The following is a 24,517-nucleotide window of genomic DNA, read 5'->3' as shown; positions in this document are numbered from 1 at the left end:
TTGTTTTGATTTTTAAATTTTCTTATCGGCTTCCGACCCGGTTAGCGGTGGAGTCGCCGGTATGTGGACTTCCCCCTGCGACTCCATTGGGGATTCTTATCGGCTTCCGACCCATTTGGCTCCGTCCGCCGTGCTCCGGCGACCATTGGCCGTGCCACCGGTGGCAATCGACATGTCCCGGCACGAGGAACAAAACCCTCACATCAATTGATCCAATTAGATTCGAATTGGTCTTCAATTTGATCAATTGCACCTCCAATTACACGAATTGCACGAATTGGGCAAGAACTACTAAAATTTTTACAATTTAGTCCCTAGGATTTACAATTTTTGAAATTACTTTTAATCCAGGAACTTTCGTGGCAAAATTGGACCATCCCCTAAGGTTTTCACATATTCTGAATCAATTGGCGGGGGTGGCTTGACCCAATTTGACTGTTTGGGCGTCCAATTGAAGTTTTCCTCAATTTGCAATTATAGGAAAATTTGGGGTTTTCACAGAAATTGATGAAAATTTTTGGGCAAAATCACGTTTCTAGATGGTATTTAGGCCCCTAAGTTCAATTTTGAGGTTTAATTGTAAAAATTCCCCATGGATTTTGTTTAATTTCGAAAATTTTAAGTCTGAACCGGTTCGGACCGATCGGACCGCCGGTCGGACCGGTCGAACCGGTCCAGCAAGATGTTGTCTTCTTCCCCAAATGTGCGACATTCTGCAGATTTCACGATGAATTTTGGCAACCAAATTGAAGTCCAATTCGAATCTAATTGGATCAATTGATGTGGGAGTTTTGTTCCTCAGGCCGGGACGTGTCGATTGCCACCGGTGGCACGGCCAATGGTCGCCGGAGCACGGCGAACGGAGCGATCAAAGTCCCGGCGAAGCAAAAGTCAACATTATCAAACCAGAGTTCAATTCATGCTCGTTCTAGTTCAACGGCGAGCCAAACGGACTTGGACGGAATCCCAACCGATTCCGTCACCGTCCGACGACCATTTGGCACGTGAGTGCACGTGAGAGAGGCTCGGCCAGCTCCTCCCGTGCGCGCCAAGTTTTGAAAAATTGGTATAAAAGGCTGAGGAAGATTCGCGAGAAGAGGAGAGGCTCATTGTGTTCGTAACCAACTCAGAAAGCTAGAGAGAGAGAGAGAGAAAGTGAGAGAGAGCTCGTCTACTCGCCCGCTTGATCAAGGATTTGAGCTCGAGTTGTAGGTTCTTCGACAGACCAATCTAGACCAAATCGAAGCCCGAGATCAAGTCGAGAAGCCTCACACCAGCTCCAGGAAGCGATCGCACCAGCTCAATCGCTTTACGATCTCCAAAATTGGCAAGTCTGCTTCTCGATCTTCATCCTGTGCGTTCATGGCGTCGAGTAATCCAGAGTTTAATCTTCGCAATTAGTGTGTGCCTTTTGTCTCTCGAACATCACCGACCACCATCACATCTCTATTTTGCATTGATTTCGCTCAAACACTTCAAATCGAGCCTTCCACCTGCTCCGGTCCGGTTGAACATCGACCAGGCCATTCTAGCCATTGCGAACTCAATCGGAGCTCAAGTTAAGTTTTATGAACCTTTGATTGTGCTCGTTTGTGAATGAATTGATCTATTATGCTCTGGATTGCGAGATTGAGTTACGTGACCTTAAGACAGTGCGAGTTTAATTCATGTTTATTCGGTGAATGAAATCGCACGATTTTTAGATATGTTGATCTGCACACTTAGGCGAGTCGATTGGTACCGGTCTCGAGTCATTCCGGCGAGATCTCACCATTAGATCTCGCCGGAGAAATTCTGGCCGTTCGTTACGTCGCTGGCAAGAGGTAGACGATGAAGGCGACCTGGTAGGTCGGCGGGTCAACAGTTCGAGGTGGCGAGCGGTGAGTGGTCCAAGTCGGCGTCCGGTCCGCCTAGCCGTGCGCACAAAAAGGCTAAGTCGGATTAGATCCGATGGTGGAGATAAATAGTTAATTTTAATTATGGACCGTTAGATCGATTTTTCGTAATTTCTAATATTACGTTTATTAGATAGAAAATTAATAAAATAAAAAACGGCACCGTTTAGTTTAGTAGCGCACGGCGTCGTTTAGGTATAGGTCATATACGTCGTCGTTTCAAGTATAAGTGAAGCGAACGGTCCAGATTAGATCTGGTTTTGAATCGTGGCTGTCCGTTTGTTTAGTTGGGTGACGTCGTTTAGTATACGAAGCAAAAGCGTCGTCGTTTAGGTGTAGATGAAATGAATGGCCCAAATTAGATCTAGGATTCAATCGCGACCGTTCGTCCTTTAAGTCATGCGGCGTCATTTTGACTAGGGGGTCAGAAGGGTCGTCGTTTTGGCCTGAAGGTGAGTTGACGGCTGAGATTAAATTTGGGATTAATCCCGACCGTCCGTTTATTTTCTATAAGTTCGAATATTAGGGAATTAATTCAAAAAAATCAAAAAATAGGTATTAAATAGTACAAGGTGTCGTTTTTGAGCCAAGCGGGTCCAAGCGGGTCTGGACCGGGTTGACCCGGTCAGAAAATATTAATAAAAAATAAATAAAAATTCATAAAAATTTCTAAAAAATCAAAAAAATTAGTAAAATTCGTAGAAAAATCATAAAAATTCCTAGATTTTTACAAAAAATTTCTAAAAATGTTTAGGTCGATTCAGGACTCTTACGGTCTAGATCGAGAATTTTTGAAGTTCTGAGGGTTGATTTACATCGATCCGAAAAAATTCCAACTCTTGAAAAATAAATAAAAAATTCTAAAAAATTCTAAAAATTCCAAAAAAATTCTAAAAATCACAGAAGATGGGAAATGGCCACATTCAACTGGCCCGACCCCTATTTTGTGATTTTTGGGTCCCGAACCCCCAAAAATGACTATTTTACTCTTCCGGGCCTTTCGCCCCAAATTTTTCCGAACCACCTTGGAACTCGAATAGGTCCTTCTATGGGCCATATCAAATGTGTCATATTTGATTGATTGACTGATTTGATTGAGATTATCCTTGATTGCGCATTTAAATTCTTGATTATGACTAATAGGGTAGAAATTCCAGCCTGCATGATACCCTAGATCATTAGAACCTACCTCACCCAAAATTTCATCCGCATGAATTCTTAGGTTAGAAAATCACTCAACTTCGGTAACCGAAAGGGTGTCGATGTAAATCTCAGCGTAACCAAGTCCCCGGACCCAAATCTCTAGTTTTCGTAGAATCGAACGGTTTCTCCCGACCGCTCGATAGGGTTCCCGATCATATCCTCCAAAAATTGATCGGTGGCGACTCCATATGCATCTACACTGTGCACATGTCACCCGACCCCACTAAGGTTGACCTCGATATATCAAAATTTTTTTCTTCACGTCGCGATTCGAGTAATGGGTCCTCGGGAGGGACCCGCGTGCCAGGATCCACCGCCAATTGGGTCGAAAACGCGGCTCGTTAACTCTTGCCCGCCTCGAATTTAATCAAGTTTACATGCATATGTAAAAACAGGTTGAATCCGTGGCGATCGGGTGAGGTATATCGGAAGCCGATAAGATTGCCCACACGAGGTGCAACCTCGTTTGATTTTAAAAAAAAAACTTGATTTTTCAATTTTCTCTTGATTTTTCAACCCTTTCTAATAGGCGAATCCCCGGTAGAGTCGCTAGTCCTGTCGTGACCCCCTTCGAGGCGGGCGAGAGTTAACGAGCCGCGCTCCCGACCCGGTTGGCGGTGGATCCTAACGCGCGGGTCCCTCCCGATGACCCATTACTCGAATTGCGATGTGAAGAAAAAAATTTTGATATATCGGGCCTGACCTTAGTAGGGTCGGGTGACATGTGCATAGTGTACATGCATATGGAGTCACCACCGATCAATTTTTGGAGGGTATAATCGAGAACCCTATCGAGCGTTCCGGAGAAACCGTTCGCTTCTACGAGAACCAGAGATTTGGGTCCGGGAACTTGATTACACCGAGATTTATATCGACGCCCTTTCGGTTACCGAAGTTGAGTGATTTTCTAACCTAAGAATTCATGCAGATGAAATTTTGGGTGAGGTGAGTTCTAACGATCTAGGGTATCATGCAAGCGGAAATTTCTACCCTATCGGTCACAATCAAGAATTTAAATGCGCAATCAAGGATAATCTCAATCAAATCAGTCAATCAATCAAACATGACACATCTTATATGGCCGTATCGGCCCATAGAAGGACCTATTTGAGTTCTAGAGTGGTTCGGAAAAATTTGGGGCAAAAGGCCCGGAAGGGTAAAATAGTCATTTTTTGGGGGTTCGGGACCCAAAAATCACAAAATAGGGGTCGGGCCAGTTGAATGTGGCCATTTCCCATCTTCTGTGATTTTTAGAATTTTTTTTTGGAATTTTTAGAATTTTTTAGAATTTTTTATTTATTTTCCAAAAGTTGAAATTTTTTCGGATCGATGTAAATCAACCCTTAGAACTTCAAAAATTCTTGATCCAGACTATAAGAGTCCCGAATTGACCTAAACATTTTTAGAAATTTTTTGTAAAAAATCTAGGAATTTTTATGATTTTTCTACGAATTTTACTAATTTTTTTTTTATTTTTTAGAAATTTTTATGAATATTTATTTATTTTTTATTAATATTTTCCGACCGGGTCAACCCGGTCAACCCGGTCCAGACCCACTTGGACCCGCTCAGCTCAAAAACGACACCGTGTACTATTTAATACCTATTTTTTGATTTTTTTGAATTAATTCTCTAATACTCGAATATATAGAAAATAAATGGACGGCCAAGATTAATCCCAAATTTAATCTCAGCCGTCGACTCACCTTTAGGCCAAAACGACGATGCTTCTAAACCCCCTAGTCAAAACGACACCGCATGACTTAAAGGACGAACGGTCGCAATTGAATATTAGATCTAATGTAGGCCATTCATTTCATCTACACCTAAACGACGATGCTTTTGCTTCGTATACTAAATGACGTCACCCAACTAAACAAACGGACGGCCACGATTCAAAACCAGATCTAATCTGGACCGTTCGCTTCACTTATACTTGAAACGACGACGTATATGACCTATACCTAAACGACGCCGTGTGCTACTAAACTAAACGGTGCCGTTTTTTATTTTATTAATTTTCTATCTAATAAACGTAATATTAGAAATTACGAAAAATCGATCTAACGATCCAGAATTAAAATTAACTATTTATCTCCACATCGGATCTAATCCGACTCGCCTTTTTCGCGCGCACGGCTAGGCCGATCGGACGCCGACTTGGACCACTCACGGCTCGCCACCTCGGATCGTTGACCCGCCGACCCGCTGTGTCAACTTCATCGTCTACCTCTCGCTAGCGACATAATGAACGGCCATAATTTCTCCGGCGAGATCTAACGGTGAAATCTCGCCGGAATGACTCGAGACCGGCACCAATCGACTTGCCTAAGTGTGCGGATCAACATATCTAAAAATCACACGATTTCATTCACTGAATAAACATGAATTAAACTCGCACAGTATTAAGGTCACGTAACTCAATCTCGCAATCCAGAGCATAATAGATCATTTCATTCACGGACAAGCACAATCAAAGGTTCAGAAAACTTACCTCGAGCTCCGATTGAGCTCGCAATGGCTAGAATGGCATGGCCGATGTTCGACCAGACCGGCGAAGGTGGAAGGCTCGATTCGAAGTGTTTGAGCGAAATCAATGCAAAATAGAGATGTGATGGTGGTCGGTGATGTTCGAGAGACAAAAGGCACACACTAATTGCGAAGATTAAACTCTGGATTACTCGACGCCATGAACGAACGGGATGAAGATCGAGAAGCAAACTCACCAATTTTGGAGATCATAGAGCGATTGAGCTGGTGCGATTGCTTCCTGGAGCAAGTGTGAGGCTTCTAGACTTGATCTCAGGCTTCGATTTGGTCTAGATTGGTCTGTCGAAGAACCCGCAACTCGAGCTCAAATCCTTGATCGAGCGAGCGAGTAGACGAGCTCTCTCTCGCTTTTTCTCTCTCCCTCTAGCTTTCCGAGTTGGTTACGAACACAATGAGCCTCTCCTCTTCTCGCGAATCTTCCTCAGCCTTTTATACCAATTTTTCAAAACTTGGCACGCACAGGAGGAGCCGGCCGAGCCTCTCTCACGTGCACTCACGTGCCAAATGGTCGCCGGACGGTGACGGAATCGCTTGGGATTCCGTCCAAGTCCGTTTGGCTCATCGTTGAACTAGAATGAGCATGAATTGAACTTTGGTTTGATAATGTTGACTTTTGCTTCGCCGGGACTTTGATTGCTCCGTCCGCCGTGCTCCGGCGACCATTGGCCGTGCCACTGGTGGCAATCGACACGTCCCGGCCTGAGGAACAAAACCCCCATATCAATTGATCCAATTAGATTCGAATTGGTCTTCAATTTGGTTGCCAAAATTCATCGTGAAATCTGCAGAATGTCACACATTTGGGGAAGAAGACGACACTGTGCTGGACCGGTTCGATCGGTCCGACCCGTGATCAAATCGGTCCGAACCGGTTCGGACTTAAAATTTTCGAAATTAATCAAAATTCATGAGGAATTCTTACAATTATACCTCAAAATTAAACTTAGGGGCCTAAATACCATCTAGAAACGTGATTTTGCCCAAAATTTTTCATCAATTTCTGCGAAAACCCCAAATTTTCCTATAATTGCAAATTGGGGAAAACTTCAATTGGACGCCCAAACAGTCAAATTGGGTCAAGCCACCCTCGCCAATCGATTCATAATATGTAAAAACCTTAGGGGGTGGTCTAATTTTGCCACGAAAGTTCCTGGATTAAAAGTAATTTCAAAAATTGTAAATCCTAGGGACTAAATTTCAAAAATTTTAGGAGTTCTTGCCCAATTCATGCAATTCGTGTAATTGGAGGTGCAATTGATCAAATTGAAGCTAGATAGGACTGCAATTGAATGTCTAGACTCAAAATATGCAAAAATTGCAAATAAAAAGACTCAATTTTTATTTTTTAAGCAAATTCAACTCTTGGTGTTGTGAAGAAGCACCTAAAATTGAATTCAATTTTCAATTTCTCTTGAGGTCAAAATGAAAAGGGAATTAAAATAAAAATAAGAAACATTTTTCTGTATTTTTGTGACCTCGGGAAGTATTTATTTATGAATTTTCTTGTATTTTTCTATTTTCCGAAAATATTAAAAAAATGTAAAAAATATGAAAAATTATTTTTTGTTCAAAATTGGTTCCTTATGCTTGGCCAAGGCTACCAAACTTGATTTTTCAATTTTTTGATTTTTTGTGATTTTTTGATGAATTTTAGGAAATTAAACTAAGATAAGCAGTAAAATGGGCATCTCAAGCACTAACAGTGCGGTGGCTACGGCTGTGCAGCAATGCCAAGCAATGCCAATTATTTTGTCTTGATTGAATGCGGACCCCTTAGGAAAAAGTGACAACTGTGTCCACTGACACAGGTGCTGCGACGTGGTCAAAGACACCGACTTGCCGTTCGTGTGCAAACACCTGTCCCATGAGATGGAGTAGCACATCTATATGGAGAAATTCGTGTACGCCGCGAAGTATTGCGAGAAGCCGCTCGGCCACAGCATGCAATGCGGAGTTAACAAGATCGAGAGATAACTCGTTTCTCTAGCTTATGCATTAACATTCAAATTCAAGAACTTAGATATCAAACCTTATCCTTAAATTGCCCGCTTTTTGCAGGTTATACGGTCCCATGAACCCAATGAGGCGAAAACCTATATGGCTAAGACTAATCTATCCGTTTTCAATGTAACTTGAGGTATTCATTCCATATTGCTCAAGAAGAAATATAATGATAATGATATATGTGAATAACATTATCCATGTTTCTCGATATATCCAAATTGTAAAAGAATAACAAAGAGTTGCTGAAAAACAAAAACCATTGCTTCGGTTGAGAGAAAGTGTTTAGAGAGAAAAATTCGGGAGATAATGCTACTTTGTATTGCTTCAAGCGTTGGATGATTACAATGAGGGAGGGCCTTTATATATACTAGAGGACTCTCGTTACAACCGTTGATTGTATCTTGATCTAGTGGCCAAGATTACATCTTCCTGTCTAACCAAGTACCGACATTAAAGAAAGAGTTCTAGAATATGGGACAATTACCATATCGTCCGCCCCAAGAATACTCTAGAATACTCAAGAAACATGGAGAAGCCCTTGATGCCAACGGCTCAGCAGGAATGACGTAGGGTTATTGACTCAATGCAAGCCCTTTAGACGAAGGGACAATCGCAAATGCATCCTTCATAAGGGTGCTGCGACGCGATCAAGGACACCGACGTGTCGTGCGTGTGCAAGCAACTGTCCAACTAGAAGCCTGAAGGTAGAGACAAGAAAATATAGGACCCAATAAGTGGAGGGATGTCAGAAATGGCCGGCGAGATAGATAAGGGTCGACTCACTATATTTCCACGCAGCTCGTATTCCCTCTAGAGAATCTCCTAATTTCATTGACTCACTACATTTCCACGCACGTTTCACTGATACAATACATCTTAAGCAGTGAAGGAAGATGATAGATGAACCTGTCACGGTTGCAAGTGCAATTTGAAGCTGTCTTATAAATGGCTTATTATTCTACTAAAAATGGGGATAGTGACGAGGCAAGGATTTTTTATTGTGGTGATCATTATTTTCTGTGTTAGGGTTTTGATGGCCCGATTGAGTTTACATATTAGACGCATTGCCCAACATTAAGACCCCCATATCACACAGTTCTTTCCGGAAGCACTTCCCAGATCCCAAGTCAAGATTAGGGTTGGTCTGCCTCCACTTCTAAGGGGATGCGAGAGCCCACAATCATCAAATTATGGTTCTCTATCTTTGGATGTAACATTAGATGTACTTCCCATAGATTTACCCATCAAAATGTATCTAACATATTCATAATTATATATTTGTGTTCATTTTATTCATTGTTAAAAGTTATTAAGTGATTATTTTTTGGTATAATGATGCCTGTTTTTGGATAAATTAATGCGTCGTGTTGTGTGGTGATTGTAAAACATTATCATCAAACTATGTCGAGACCGGCGCTATGCGCAAGCATGAGTGTCTCGATATAAAAAGTCGAATTTCAGGTTAATAGATTACCAGATTAATTAAATTAACTAACCTAAGTCGAGTTTTCCCAAACTCTCCTATTTCGTAATTTAGGTTCAATATTTAACATGCTAAATTTTTCAATATGAGTCACAACTAATCATTTACGATAGGTTGATTAGAAACCTAAATAAAATAGCGGAAAAACTATTTTATTTCTACGAACGGAGATTATGAGTCCGGGGACTTGATTACGTCAGATTACTCTGATGCCCTTTCGATACCATTTTATTTCATGGAAAATCATTTGAGAAGATAATATCAATTGATTTAAACCTAAGTCACTAACAAAGATTATCATGCGGGTGCATAATCAATTAAATGAACATCCAGAAATCAAATAATTGTAAGAGCATGCGCCAACCAATTATTTTTTTATGATTTTATTTTTTTTTAAAATGAGATGCATATAATGCATGAATTCTATTCTAATGTAGTAACATGGATAAATTGCAAAACTATCCTAAGCATGCATATGAAATTAAACTAAACTACATGACTATGCTAAAGACATGCAATTTAATTAAAATTAATTCTAACATGTAGTTTACATGATGAATTAATTTAACCTATAACCTAAACATGTGATTCTATATGACATGGCAAGGATGATGTGTAATGCATGATAACATGGCAAAAGAATGACTTATTTTTGTATTTTCGGATTTAGTTACGACTCTAAATAAAACTATGCCAAAATGATTTTTATCTTGCATATTTTAGGGTTTGAATTAACCTAAACCCTATCCTATTAAAGATAAGTCATTTTAGGCATAAAATTTCATTTAGATATGCAAATTCTACCCTGGAATGCAATTTAATTTGCACTTTCCTAGAATTAATTAAAACATGCAAGTTATCTACTAAGATGCAATCTATTTTAACATGGAAATATTATCTACATGCACTATCTTTTAGAGTTTTAAAATTCATCATGCGACGCAATATATTCCAAAAGATAGCAATTGACAATCTATTCATCATGCGACGCAATATATTCCAAAAGATAGCAATTGACGATCAACCAATTCAAATAAGGAAAGCAATCAATTAGATTTGGCAACAACCAATCGATTATGTCGCAATTTTTAATCTCATTTTTAATCTACAATCTTACATATTAATCTATCGGATTTAAATCATTGCCTGATTAAATGTTCTCCCTATAATCTTATAGATAGACTTGTTTAAGCGTATGGTAAGTTGGGGATTAAGAAATTCCTAACCGAATTTGCAAGATTAGATATGCCATAATTCAAATTGGCAAGTAAATATTTTAATTTAAAAAAATCAGAATATTACCTTATTCGATGAATATTCCCTTTTCGACTTTTGAACTTCAGACAGATTGTGGATCGTGGACTCCGCTCGTTTGACCGAGCCTATCCCCACCACTTTCACTTCAGCTTCTCACCCAAGATCTTCTCCTCTGCAACCAAGAGCTCATTCTTGCAAGATGCGGGACACCAAAGAACCTGCAAAGGAGTATAAACAGAAACGGCAACGAGGAAGACCGAGCACATGTTGGGGAACCTTGACGATAGTGATGCGGCGTCTCGCGATCAGGACGCGCGCCGCTCGTGATGCGCTGGTCCTCCTTGGATGAGGGCGGCGACCTTGTCGTCAAAGTCAGGCTGCCGTCCACAACTAGTTCGGAGGTGGTCAGCCGGTGGGTGCACCCAATATCACTGAGCAGCCAAAGCATCCATCTGAAGGCTGACCCAGTATTAGATTTGAAAAAGATTCATCACTAACAAATAGGTTTTAAAAAAAATGCCAAATTGCATAGACAATGTGAAGATGCGAAGAGTTGAAGATGCCAACTCTGAACTCAATCGGTTCCACTGGACTGCCCAAAAATTGGACCGAACCGGGAACCGATCACCCCTAGCTATTCTTCTTCCCTTTGAATAATTCCTCTACCATGCATCTATCGAAGGATGTCCACCTAAAAAATATAATTGACCAAAAAGACCCATGAACCAATGCAACTTGTTAAACTGCTCATTACTAAAAAAAGGGGATAAATTCGCAATTTAAAAAGTTGAGATAATTATTATTTTGAATCCCACAAAACATGTATGATCTTTTGCTAGTAAGCAGAATGCAAACACACAAAGCTTCGGAAGCTCAAATATACATGAAAGTTCAATTCTTCCATTGACCAGAGTAATAACAGTGTAGTATGCAAGCAACAAAAATGTAAATTTAACAAGGTCGACATAACAAACATGTTACCCTCGAAATCTTTCATGCATTGTAACTTTTATTCTAAAACTTCCTCGTTCAATAGCCATTTAAGTCATTATCCAAACTAATGTAAATCTTCGGAAGTTCGCTTTCTGCACAAATATTTATCACCCTTTTTTTTTCCTGGGTCGCGCTCAATTCACCCCTATTTGGTCTTCATACACGTGTGACCTTTCGAGATGAACTACCGAGGGTGAAGGGATCAAGCTTCTTTTAATAAAACAAGATAAATAAACGCAGTCAAAGTTTTTTGCAAGAAGAATTTTACCGAATACTATTTAAACCAAAGTTGCTTTACAAAGGACCTTTTGCCAAACGCAATTGCATTTCGAAATACCCTGTTAGTCCAAAGATATTTGCATTTTTTTCAAAGACTTTCTTTCGGACCGAGCCACGCGCATTCAGAAAAGAAAGGCCTAAAAATATTTAAACAATGGGTCCCATAGGCCCATTTCTTCGTTTTACACATTTTGCTCGCACGCATCCCACGTCTCTCTCCTCACGGCTCGTGTATGGCCTTTTGCGCAACTTCCCCTTTCTGCCCTTGCAGCCTTGAGTTCCAAGCTAGCACCATCAGTGATTGTTGGGATAATGGCCGTTTGGGATCATCGAGCTCTATCTCTGATGTAGTGAGTTCTAAACGATAGCCTCCCCCAGCATGGGGAACAAGAGAGAGAACGGCCGTGCACCAGCCTCTATGGGATTGTGGGATCCATAATGTGGGTAATTTTTTTTTTTTCCTCTTTCCTCCTACTGTGGTCGGCGAGCTAGGGCCGGCGTAGGTAGCCCGCCACTCGGTGAAGTCCCCACCAACCTAGATCCGGGCGAGGCCAGCCTTGCCGACCGCGGGGAAGGTGGCCTTGCCCAAATCTAGCGAGGTGGCCTCGCCCGGTGGTCGGCTAGCTTTGGTGACCCTCGTCGGCCATAGCTCCCCGGCTATTAGAGGTGTCAAACGGACGGATCGGATGGATTTGAGCCGAGTCAAATATGATCCAACCCATATTAACTCATATAATCTGTTTTGACCAATTTTCCTACTATACAAATTTAGTGACCCATACCCCGACCCAACCTATATTGTTAGAACACTTCAATTTTGAAACCCAATATAGAAAAAATTGTTTCTTATATATTTTTAAAGATAAATATATTGCTATAAAAAAATTTAGCTAACTTATTTATGACTCATCTAAAATTCATTTAGGACCCACTTTTAAAATTTAAGTAACCATTTATGGCCCACCACCATAAAATATAAGTCAAACATAGGTTCTAGACCCATTTTCCCACCTCTACCAGCCACAGTAGAAAAAAAAAAGAGAAAAAATGATTATTAAATTACTATTAAAACTTGTTCATGTTAGCGCTGGCCAGCCAAATGGATTAAGTTGGCACAAATGTAAAAGGTTTAGTTCTCCATTGGCAAAAAAAAAAAACCAAATTAGATTTGGATTGGCTCAATTGCAAATTTATGACTTTTTTTGGGGTTAATTTTCCCGATTTTTTTATGGTCAGATAAAAAGAAATTAAGGTAGTCACTTCCACTTGAGCACTGAATATGCTGTGAGGAAATAGAACCTCTGAGATTTTACAAGGACAAGAAACAACTTTATAGGTTCCTGGACAAAAGCATATTCGCTTCGAGATTGTCATAATCAACACAAATTAGTTCTGCAGTTCAGCCTTAACTTCTAGTCCGACCTCCACAAGAAGGATGAAGAAAAGAGTGATGCGCTCTCACTGACGGCGCCCATCTTGACCCCAAGCACCACCATAAACGACATAAGCCAACACAATTACTGGAACCAAATTGTGATTCTGCAGGGATATCTTCAATTTTTAAACACAGGTCCATGGGAAAGAGAATTTGCTTGATCTGGGAAAAGAGGCTAAAAATACGAATTTGTACAGATGAAGGGCTCCCACCAGATCAGTTATATCATCAGTATAAGTGACAGAAGATATTTACGAAGATGGTTTTGCTATTACCATCGTCTTTCTTGCTTTTGGAAACAGTTCATTCATCTTCCTCCAAGGTGTGCCTACTCACTCTAACTCGCTCCCCGTTGAAATGGATGTACTTCCACTTACATTGGTATCTTTTAAGGAACAGCGTCCGCTTTTCTTCTTGACCAAGTCCCCCAAAGGCGCGTGCTACTCTCCTGACAGTATCTTCATCTGGCCTCACACCCAACTCTTCCATGTCCGCAAAGACCTTGAATGTTCCACCAAAAAAATCTAAGTACCGATAAAAATTTGAATGGAGCTAATAAAATCTTTCAATGAAGGAAAGAAAGTACAGAATCTAAAAACCTGTGAACTGTAATCACAAAAAGCTGTTTCATGCAACTTCAGCAATGAAAGCAATTTCAGCAAGTAGGAAACAGTGCACACCTCTATTATTTTATCTTGCATGTCATGGTGATCATACAAAGAGATCATCCTAGAAAATAACCGCTTTGAGATTGAGCGCGTATGCGTGTGCAAGATCATGTTCCACAATGATTCAGCCTCATCAACCCTCCCATCCACATCAAATGCCAGTAGTAGGGTATCATATGTTCCCATTGTTGCTCCCTGACCTTTGCCCAGCATCCACTTTGCAACCTGAGTATTAATGAAAATCAATTAACTGGTTTAGTTTGAAGCACATGAATACTTTTGTCCAGGAAAAAGGTGGAAATGTCGCAAATGTATGTACAAATTGCTCATAACAAAAGATGCCCCAGCAATCTTTGGAACAACCCCAATAGCCGCAGATTACCAAAACAGTTTCTAATGGTAATTTGATGCATTGCTTAGACTGATCCATGCACTGCACAACTTAATTCATGTCTATTCACCTATCAACATAAACTATAAAATAGTTGCACTTCATCAGGAAAGCAGACACAACGCAAGCGCCTGTAGGACAAGGTAGACAGTGATTTTCAACAATATGATGCATATTTCTTCGACAACAACTTATATAAGTTCTCTTTTCATAGCATCTTTGCTAGAATCCAGAATGGTCTTTGACTTTATGCACAGATAGGTTAAATTAACCTCCATGTCCTAATAAGAACACATCCATAACCTAAGGCTCCATCATCATCTAGTTGTATATATCATCGAAATTATTGTAGATGCTATGAAAGCCAGCTTCTTTGTGCATGTGGAATCAACACAGACTAGTTGGGCCTTTTATATGCTCCTAGAACCAATCGGGTTTCAAATATACTTTGTCTTGCATCATGGACTCCAAGTAATTGTGCTTCATACATCAGTTGGACCTGAAATGATGATAATAGCAACTCTGCCCATCAAATCTATTGAGTCCATCGCATTTCAGATGTACATCGTCATTAGTTAAGTTTCAATCCCTATCCTCAATGACACGCAGCATGCCACCACATAACAGTAAAAGAAATTAGTAATCAAAAAAAGGATGCAATAAAGTGGAATAGCTATACCTGAATCACACGCAGCCATTGTTTTCTACTTTTCAATTTCCTCAAAGCCTTTGCTACGGCAATCAATGGAAACTCCACCTCCCAAGCTGTCCATTTATCCAATGCTCTATAAACAGCCTCTTTCTCATTAGGAAGATCAGAAATCTGTTCCAACCAATAAATAGACGCTTTACAATTAAAATAGAAAATCTAATATTACCAATTACATATGATTAAATTGGCATAATAACCATAGAGCACTTTTTCAGATGTGAAAACCATACAATCTGCCCTCCAAACTTCTTACAGCTCTTGTAAGAAAAGGAAGTCTTAAAAAAAGAAGAAGGAAACTATGCCCTTACAATTCTGACAAGGTTGAAAGCCTTTTGACCAGATCCAGCTGAATCCCTTTTCTGCCAAAGGTGGTGCTGCTTCTTTCCTTTCTTTTGATTTAACACTATGCCTTTCCTGCAAAGCACATAAAGCACAACAGCTAAGTCAAACGGCAACAAAACAACGAAGAAATGCCTTTCAATGAACTTTTCTCACTTCTAGATCCAGTATGGCTCGTTAAAAATTAGTTAGACAAAACAAGTTAATTAAGGGAAGATCAAGTGATCAAATTGGAGAAACAACTAACTTGGCAATAGCTTGAGAATTTGATAAAGATTCTCCATCTCTGTTGTGGTTTCCCTTGACATGGGAAAGACGGGTGTCCTACATATAACCAAAGAAATTTACTCACTACATTATAAACAAAAGAAAAACAAACAAATTTAGTTGAGGATGAATTTCTTGAGACACATATAATTGATTTATATCATCACCTTTCCCCGGACAGCAAGAGCATCTGGGTTTCGAATCAAGGAGATTCTTGAACTGTTAAATCCATAACGCAATGATAATGCAACTCCAGCATTCTTGATCTGGCATATCATGCAAAGGAAGAATCAGAAAAAGATATATATGCTATGATAGAGGTAGCTAATCAAGACAATTAAATAAAAATTTGAGGTGCTAAGACACTAACCTGATTTATGCCTGGATGGCAGAATTGGTGAGAAATTAAGTTCTGACCGTCCATGACCAATTGTTTTCCTTGTTCTTTCAGTCAAACCCAACCAAAAACACCAAATCAATCCATTACATTCTCTCTATTTTGTCCATCCAACTAATCTCCCTCCACCTTCTATCCCCATTCACCTTTTAGACCATGTAAGCATGTGCAGTATATTGGAGTGCTCTTAGCAGAAGTATGACTTCACTTGAAAAGACGTACAGGTTCTTGAAGGCTGGAATTCAACAGCAGGAAAAGGGAACATCTGAATTATGAAGAATTAGGAAGTACCCTAAATCTACACAGGCAATTCATCAAATGAGTTATATCTGAAATTCTGGCTGTTCTCATCCACCAGCTCAGGGTAGAAGAATGATATGAAACGTCAATGAAGCTCCTCAAAGATATGCTTTATCTTCTTATGAGGTTCATCAACTCTTACTAAGGGAAAGGAATAATTCAAATGCAGTAAGTGAGTCAACTACCTCTGGTCAGATTGCTCAAAGGAAGATGAGACAGCCAAAAGAGATATAAAAAAAAAAGACACAGTAACGGTTTAACCCAAACAAAAGAGATGTACAGGGATGCTGTAGACAAGACAAAAACCAAATTAAGTCCAGGAATGAGTCATTGGCATTAATTATGAGATTATATTCATTACTAAATTTTTCAAAAGTGTAACTACCATCTGCAGTGATGCATTAGTTCAACTCATTTGGATTTTTTAGGCCATTAATCACTCATGAAATTCCAATCTGTGAACAAATTTCAGACATACTCCCAATTTGCACATACATTCCAACCCTATATTGCTTGGCTCACTTAATTTGCAATAAGATCCAATAAACAATAAACACCTTTATGCATATGGGTGTCCTAAAAAAGAAAATGCAAAACCAGGGCCGATAATTTTCCTTTTTATTAAAACAATATTAAAGGATTCTGCTTTCTGTGCCACACGATCTCGCTCATTACAGGCACTTGATCAGATATTCATACAACAGAACTTGATCAATCATGTCTTGAGCAATCTATCAAGCAGGCCGTGGGCATCCAGCCAATTCGACGCTCCGTGCCAACCGGTGCTCAAAGGAGCGCCAATAAGCACACGGTCGCTGCCCAAATCCAGATAACACTGGAAGCTCGAGCATTAGAATCAGTGGCGAGAGACCAAAACTGTCTTAAGAACCGAACCACTCGGACACATCTCATCTTTTTCTTCATCTGCGCATGAACTCCGCAAATGTAGGAAGCGGACATGGAAGCGAGACTTCGACGGGGATCGGTGAACAAGTGAAAAAGGAGAAGGACAAGGATTAGAAAAGAGAACGAGGAAACGAAGGTTACCGTGCTAGAAGCTCGAGGCGCCTGGGCAAGAGAGCTGAGAAGATAGCAAATACACTGAACAGAAACCACCATGCGTGCTTAACATATCATCCAAGAGGGGTACCCCAGGAAATTGTAAATACAAACGAGGGTACTTTTGTATTTTCATTCTCTCCATGAGTTTCTGCAATTGGCGGGCCTAATTCTCTGAAAAAAGCCTCATCATTAGATTTTAGTCTTAATAGAGCCCCAAATCTTTTTTTTTTTTTTCCGCAGAAAATACCTCAAATTTAGGTCTAATTCCAAACTTGCTCCGAATTTTTTTCGTCTAAAAAATTTACCAACTTTGAATTTACTCTCAAATCTTCATATGATCTAGTTCCAACTTAGCATGATATTTCCACTTCGATAACAAATCAACATGAGCAAGGTTACAGAGAAAATTATCTCCAAAATGAAAATCGTTCTAGGATATAAAAATAGGGACAAGAAAGAGCGACTTCTTATGGAGACCTAATGGGGCAAATTTGATGCTAGAGTAAGATTGGAGATTTTTCTCCTAGACAGAAAATGTCACAATAAATTTGAGACTGAATTGAAAATTAGAACTTTTTTTAAGACAAATAAAAATTTGAGGTAGTTTTGGACTTGATCTAAAGTGTGGGACAAGTTCAGAGTAGAATTGTGACTTTACATAGAGTTTGGTTTTTTTGGGGAATTAGGCCGAGGTGAAAAATCGAGACGGGTTCATCGTGAATTGAACCAAACCTATGTAGCACGGACACGCCTTTGGACGCATTTTTCACGTGTCGTGTCCAACACACGCCGGACACACGGTCATCGCGTGTCCGAGTTCCGACACGCAGTCAATGGAATGGACACCTGTCGGTGACTCGGTGCTACATAGAACCGAATTGATGATTAATTTTAAATCGGTTTACATGAGGACCGATTCGATTCGTGAGTAAAAAATTACAAACCGGTCTAGACCGATTCGGTTCGCGATTTGATGACTCAAAACTCATTTCTCCCTCTCGTACTTGGCCTCTCCGCCCTCCTTCTCTGCTCTCCAGTCTCCTCTCCACTCCAGACGGTGTCCGGCCTTTGAATCTTAACTCTCAGTCCCGTTGGCGCCATGGATTCTTGCTACTCTTCCACTGACAAGAGGTTAGGTGACTGATTCTACCGTCTTTGCCTCTGGTTTTCCCCTTCTGGTTTCTGTTGTTGGTAAAGTTTTGAACTTTTTGTTTTCTTTTTCTGTTTTTTGGGGGTGTAGATGCTTCGGAGAATGGAGATGCAGGTGAATCCAAACTTCATGTGTTGTCGCCATCATCGCATTTCCCTTTTGATCCTGGTTCAGCGCTTGATGTTTTCAGTTATGTGCATGTGCATTAGCGTTTTGAGTTACGGTGCTGATGAATGTTGAACAAAAAATCACAACTTGATAGGCAATGTGTAACCGATGATGGAATTAGTCCGAGGATGTTCAGTTTTTGGCCCCGACAATTCTAGGCAGGAGGATAAATACGGCCGGTTCCTTTGGCAATTCCGAAAACTGGGAACTGAATGATAGGTTCCCGGTTCTTGGTCTGGAACCTACGCTAGAACTGTTCACCCTTATTGCCATAAACTTATGCTAGGTCGATCTTTAAAGTCCCAGCAGAGGAAAAGAAAATAGCCTCTTAAATTATGCAGAGTTAAAAACACAGGAATTCGCTGGAGAAATTGGATAATGACGGAAATTGAGGAAGATTGAGGGGGGTCTGGAGTTTAAAGATGTGGTACTTTTCAGTAAAGCCGTGTTTGCGAAGCAGTCTAGGAGAATCACTTAACACCCTCAACCACTGTGGAGCAGACTACCAAAAAGACTATTTTCTTGAGTCAGATTTTTTTGCTTGGCACTAAAGGTGCACATTCTCTGTGGGGTTGGCTGACTATGATTTTGGGTCAAGACTCAGTATCCCCCATCAGTTAAATGGAGGGTTGGAAATGATGAAATATATGGATGAGGGAAGACAGATGGCTACAAAAAGCGAGAACCTGTAGCTACTTAACAAGGATCAGAAGCATTGGAAATGCATTTGCAATGGAGTGTTCCACATGACAAGCTCCGAGGACAACCCCAATGGAGTTTCAAGATTAGATGACGTTGCCCTTGACAATAATCTCGATTAAGAGCATGTTAGTGGAAAGTAACTAGGAGGCACTCTATTCTGGTTATACTTTCCCCATGTAAGTGGATAATCCGTTAGTTAATGCTTTTTTGTGGTCTTCGTTTGGAGGGCATTCCTCACTTTAATGGGTCTCTCAAGAACTATGTTACACGGACACGGGACACGACACGACACGCCGACACGTGAATTTTCAAAAGGTAGAAAATTCCGACACGCTAGGACACGTTTTATATTATATGTATATTTTTATATATACACAATAAATCATTGCTTTTATAATTTCAACAATAATACATCATGATGTCAAAACAATTATTAATCTCCTCCTTATAAAGGTCCCACAGAATATATCATGTGTAGGCAAAGCAAAACCATACCTTGCGATCCAAAAATACATCATGTGAAGAATTCAACTACATTTCATTTCAATAATCCATAAAACTTGGATCTTCAAACATGGAATGTGCCAGAGATATGCACAGAAGACAAAGACACCAGTTGAACATACAATAGCCAGAGATCTTCAAACATGTAATGTGCAAATATGCTTCACTCTGGGCGGATCTTTAACCACTATCCTCAACTATTATAGTAACAGCAAAACCATTTTAGGCCATCAGTGGCGGAGGGAAAAGGAGAGAAAAATAAATGGCCCACAGTACAGAATCCTAAAGCCTTTTCTATATATTCAACTATTTACAGGTATCAATCATCTAAAATCTACAACGAAGGCGACGAAGAATTGGTACTTGTGGGTCTTTCTGGGGAAAGTTTCTCCATCTCCAGAATGCCTTCATTGCAATTCAAGAAACGGTGGAATAAAAAAAAGCATAGAACAGTAAAATTAAGTGGGGGAGCGAGATGGGCATACGCGATTCGCAGGCCAAGATGAAAGGCGGGTGAACAGAGGCGTGAGCAGAGGAGGGGGAGATCCAAAACCCCCGTCTTGAGCAGAGGCGCAAACAGAGGAGATCCAAAACCCCTGTCTCGAGCAGAGGCGTGAGCAGAGGAGGGGGAGCAGAGGAATGATACCTTGAGGCGGCGCGGCAAGAGCAGAGACGCGAGCAGAAGGCACGAGCTGAGGCGCGAGCTGAAGGAGCGAGCTGAGGCGTGATTGAGGCGGCGAGCTGAGGCGCGAGCTGAGGCTAGTCGACAGTCGCGAGAGGGAGAGGGAGAGGGAGAGGGAGAGGCCGGCGCGAGCAAAAGCCGGCGATGGGAGCCGGCGACGGTGGCGAGTCGCGAGATGGAGGCCAGTCGACACTCGACAATCGCGAGAGGGAGAGGGAGAGGGAGAGGTGAGACTGGCGACTGAGAGGGGTGAGTTAGAAATTAGGTCAATGTTTTGTTTATTTCAATGTCGGACACGCGAGTGTCTGTGGAGTTGACCGCGAGTCCGGACTCGGACACGCGCTGACCGCGTCTCCGAGAAGAGTCCGGCGGTGTCCCAGCGTGTCGGACACGTGTCCCAGTCCGACACGTGTCCGACAGGGAAAAAAATTGCAAAACAGCGAGCCCGTGTAACATAGTCAAAACTCATTTCTCGCTCTCGTACTCGGCCTCTCCTCCCTCCCCGCTCTGCTCTCCAGTCTCCTGTCTTCTCCACTCCAGACGGTATCCCGCCTTTGAGTCTTAACTTTCAGTCCCGTTGGCGCCATGGATTCTTGCTACTCTTCGACTGACAAGAGATTAGGTGACTATTCTACGGTCTTTGCCTTTTGTTTTCCCTTTCTGGTGTCTGTTGTTCGTAAAGGTCTGAACTTTTATATTCTTTCTCGCTTTTGGGGGTGTAGATGCTTTGGAGAATGGAAATGCAGGTGAATCCAAACTTCATGTGTTGTCGTCATCATCTGTGGTAAAAACCCATCACTGTGTTTCCCTTTTTGATCTTGGTGTTCAGCGCTTGATCTTTTCAGTTATATGCATGAGCATTAGCGTTTTGAGTTACGGTGCTGATGAATGTTGTACAAAAAATCACAACTGGATAGGCAATGTGTAACCGATGATGGAATTAGTTTGAGGATGTTCAGCTTTTGGCCCTGACAATTCTAGGCAGGAGGACAACTACGGCCGGTTCCTTTTGCAATTCCGAAAACTGGGAACTGACTGAGAGGTTCCTGGTTCTTGGTTTGGAACCTACCGTAGAACTGTTCACCCTTATTACCAGTAAACTTATGCTAGGTCGATCTTTAAAGTCCCAGTTTCAGTTTGTCACGCAGAGGAAAAGAAAATAGCCTCTTTCTAGTGGAATAATGCAGAGTCAAACACAGGGATTCACAAAATTGGGGAAGAGTGAGGGGGGGTCTGGAGTTTAAAGATATGGTACTTTCCAGTAAAGCCATGTTTGCGAAGCAGTCTTGGAGCATCACTTAACAGCCTCAACCACTATGGAGCAGACTACCAAAAAGACTTGTTTTCCTGAGTCGGATTTTTTGCATGCCACTAAAGGTGCACACTCTTTGTGGGGTTGGCTGAGTATGATTTTGGGTCGAGACTCAATAACCCATCAGTTAAATGGAGTGTTGGAAATGGTGAAAATATATGGATCGGGGAAGACAGAAGGCTACAAAAAACAAGAATCTGTAGCTACTTAACTTGCAAAAAAAAAAAAGAGGATCAGAAGCACTGGCAATGCATTTGCAATGGAGTGTTCCATGTGACAAGCTCCAAGGACATCCCTGGTGGAGTTTCAAGATTAGACGTCATTGCCCTTGACAATAATCTCGATTAAGAGCATGTTAGTGGACAGTAACTAGGAGGCACTCTATTCTGGTTATAGTTTCCCCATCTAAGTCGATAATCTGTTAGTTAATGCTTTTTGTGGTCTTAGTTTGGAGTATGTTCCTGACTTTAAGGGGTCTCTCAAAATTATCACCTGGAATTGTTGTGGGGTGGGAAATCTTGAGTTTAGACGAAGCATCGGGGATTTTGCTAGCATACAAAATTCCAACATTCTTATTTCACTGGAAACCTAAACTAGTTGGGACAAGGCAGGGAGGATATACAATGACCTGGCTTTTAATGATTTTATTTCTACTTCTTTCTCGCTTTTCATTCCTCGGAATTCTTCGTGTATTTTGCGTCCTCAAAGCCACATTGTTCTTTTCTATTCTGATGGAGTTGGTTTGTATTTCCATTTTGTTAGCTATGTAGGGATTAAGCGGAGTGATAGGGGAAAAAGCGAAGTTTATGTGCTCGTATTAGAATGGTGGTTAATAGAGTTTGTGATTTTATTATGTAGCAATTACTTTCTCTATTCTAAAAGCTCTGTCATTGTGAATTCCCTTATATTTCTCCAGATAGATATACATGTTTTGATTATTATTGCTTGTTGGAATTAACAAGAAATTATGTCTGTAAATTTATCCTCATCCGTAGCTTAGCACTGGGGAAAGGCCATATTTTACTTCTGAGAGTCTGCATGAGATTATGGCTTTTTTAACATTGTATTCTTAGTTATCTTGTTATTGTTCCCTTTAAAATTTTGAGGTCATAGCAATGAATTTTATTGTCATGAATTTCTTTCTTTCTTTTTTTAATTGGAAGATGGCAAGTTCGTCAAAGGTACATTGGAGCTCTAAAGATGTAGAAACTTATTGCAAGTTTTGCATTGAACCAAATGAAAAAGGTCTTCCAAGCAACGATACGGATGGATGGACTGTCATAACTAACAAGTTTGAGAAGCTGCACAAAAAGTATGGTAGAACTCAATTGATAAGTAAGTTGGAGAATCTTGAGGAAGAATGGAAAAGATAGAAGCAATTGCTTTATAAGGAAACAGGATTAGGATGGGATCCTAGCAAGAAAACCATTGACGCAAGCGACGATTGGTGGGAGAAGAAAATTCAGGTTTTTATCACTTCGTTTGGTGCCATTTTTTTAAGTTCAGCTTCTATGATATGTAGGACACAACTAATGAAAATGTTCTATTATAACATGCCAATCCTAAGCTCAAGCCTTTTGGAAGAAAAGGCATACATCCAGATCTTGAAGTTTTGTTAGATAAAATGTTCAAAGATACAACTGATACCGGAGATACCACATGGAGTACTAATGAGGATATGGAGGGCACACAACTTGATAGCAGTGATGGTTCAGGATCTACTGATGAGAATTTAGACTGTGAAATAGATGAAAAGATTGTTCAATCAAGTGAAGGTAAGAGTCATAAAAGAGTGGCTCAAAGCCAACTGAGGCAAACACGATGAAAGAAAGAGAAGAAATTGACAGGAACGGCTAAGTCACCACAGCAACTTGACGAAATCTGTTCAGCTGCTGAAAGTAGCAGCACTGCCGCATCTCAACGAAATGAGGGATTGGGTTCGACATACAAGCAGCTCATACAGTTGATGGACACCATACCTGAGATTCTGCACGACGACCAGTTTAAATTTTTTGCGCTCGATCTTTTTGTGGAAATGAAAAACAATAGGGAGATCTTCATGAACTTAAAGAGCAATGAAAGAAGAGTCACGTGGCTCAAGTATGAGTTCGCAAAGGTTAGTCATCACTAGGATGTTAGCAACTTGTTTGTAGTACTTGGCATATGCTACAACATTGTTTAACTCTAGTTGCACTACCTTTGAACTCTGCAAATGAGCTCTGGGGTTTTAAAGGCCCTTGGGCAAATGCAAGTGATATTTGGCAATTTTTCTATGAGAGCTTCTGGTAAAAGGACTTTAGCTCAATGCAAGGGTTGGGGAGCCTTGGAATGTAGCATTTTCGGCGTGCTCTCAACTCAGGTTTAAGGAAATTTTCGATTTCCCATCTCACCCTCACTCATTAATCATAATTCCATATCTACCTCTTTTAACACAAAACATAAGATCTGTGGGATTATTCCTCTCCTTGTGCTTGCCTCTTGTTGCGCTTGCCTCTTTTCCCTCAGGTGCTCTCTTCCCTCATGCCCGCTCTCGCCTTTCTTCTTCCAGCGCTCATATCACTTCTTCCTCATGTCCCCAATGCCGGCCTTTCGGCTCGGCCGTTTCTTTGTGGTACCAGGTAAGACTTCTATTCCTATTGGGTAATGAAGGTTTTTAGTAGAATTGTGTCGGTAATTGCTTAATTTCCCCCATAGGTAGGGTTATCGGGGAAAAGCACCTTTACTTCTATACTTCGTGCCGATGCCACACCCCAAGGAGCGCCGC

General features: G+C 40.8%; 2 protein-coding genes across 3 annotated transcripts; one reads left to right on the top strand and one right to left on the bottom strand.

Moving 5' to 3' along the window:
* Nucleotides 1-13,185: 13,185 nt before the first annotated feature.
* Nucleotides 13,186-17,294, bottom strand: LOC115753029 (pentatricopeptide repeat-containing protein At4g18975, chloroplastic). Of its 2 annotated transcripts, XM_030691500.2 has the most exons (8): nt 17,221-17,294; nt 15,847-16,108; nt 15,644-15,742; nt 15,460-15,533; nt 15,179-15,290; nt 14,838-14,981; nt 13,780-13,992; nt 13,186-13,600 (listed from the first exon to the last, which is right to left on the bottom strand). In XM_030691500.2, exons 2-8 carry the CDS (start codon nt 15,898-15,900, stop codon nt 13,403-13,405), a joined length of 894 nt encoding a protein of 297 aa, XP_030547360.1. In that variant the 5' UTR covers nt 15,901-16,108; nt 17,221-17,294; the 3' UTR covers nt 13,186-13,402. The 2 variants fall into 2 exon arrangements, with proteins under 2 accessions (XP_030547360.1, XP_030547361.1); XM_030691501.2 differs by lacking the exon at nt 17,221-17,294 and having other exon boundaries at nt 15,179-15,284; nt 15,457-15,533; nt 15,847-16,450.
* A 3,626-nt stretch (nt 17,295-20,920) lies between these two features.
* LOC125316597 lies at nt 20,921-24,015 on the top strand. Its single transcript, XM_048285357.1, has 3 exons — nt 20,921-21,063; nt 21,164-21,225; nt 22,914-24,015. The coding sequence occupies exons 1-3, from the start codon at nt 21,027-21,029 to the stop codon at nt 23,124-23,126; spliced, it is 312 nt and encodes a 103-aa protein (XP_048141314.1). The 5' UTR covers nt 20,921-21,026; the 3' UTR covers nt 23,127-24,015.
* Nucleotides 24,016-24,517: the final 502 nt, after the last annotated feature.

This window comes from Rhodamnia argentea, chromosome 9, assembly GCF_020921035.1.
Source record: "Rhodamnia argentea isolate NSW1041297 chromosome 9, ASM2092103v1, whole genome shotgun sequence".
In the NCBI taxonomy this organism is placed as follows: Eukaryota; Viridiplantae; Streptophyta; class Magnoliopsida; order Myrtales; family Myrtaceae; genus Rhodamnia; species Rhodamnia argentea.
The sequence above is the reverse complement of the archived record's forward strand: the minus strand, read 5'-3'. Positions and strand labels throughout refer to the sequence as shown.

Bases quoted from the DNA above. Each gene is read 5' to 3' on its own strand.
- LOC115753029 (XM_030691500.2), bottom strand. From the start codon at position 15,900: ATGGACGGTCAGAACTTAATTTCTCACCAATTCTGCCATCCAGGCATA. The intron at 15,534-15,643 runs GTGATGATATAA...GGTTATATGTAG, and splicing joins CTCTTGCTGTCCGGGGAAAG to GACACCCGTCTTTCCCATGT. The intron at 13,601-13,779 runs GTGTGCACTGTT...GGAACATTCAAG, and splicing joins TGCAAGATAAAATAATAGAG to GTCTTTGCGGACATGGAAGA.
- LOC125316597 (XM_048285357.1), top strand. From the start codon at position 21,027: ATGGATTCTTGCTACTCTTCGACTGACAAGAGATTAG. The intron at 21,064-21,163 runs GTGACTATTCTA...TTGGGGGTGTAG, and splicing joins TTCGACTGACAAGAGATTAG to ATGCTTTGGAGAATGGAAAT. The intron at 21,226-22,913 runs GTAAAAACCCAT...TTTTTTAATTGG, and splicing joins TGTTGTCGTCATCATCTGTG to AAGATGGCAAGTTCGTCAAA.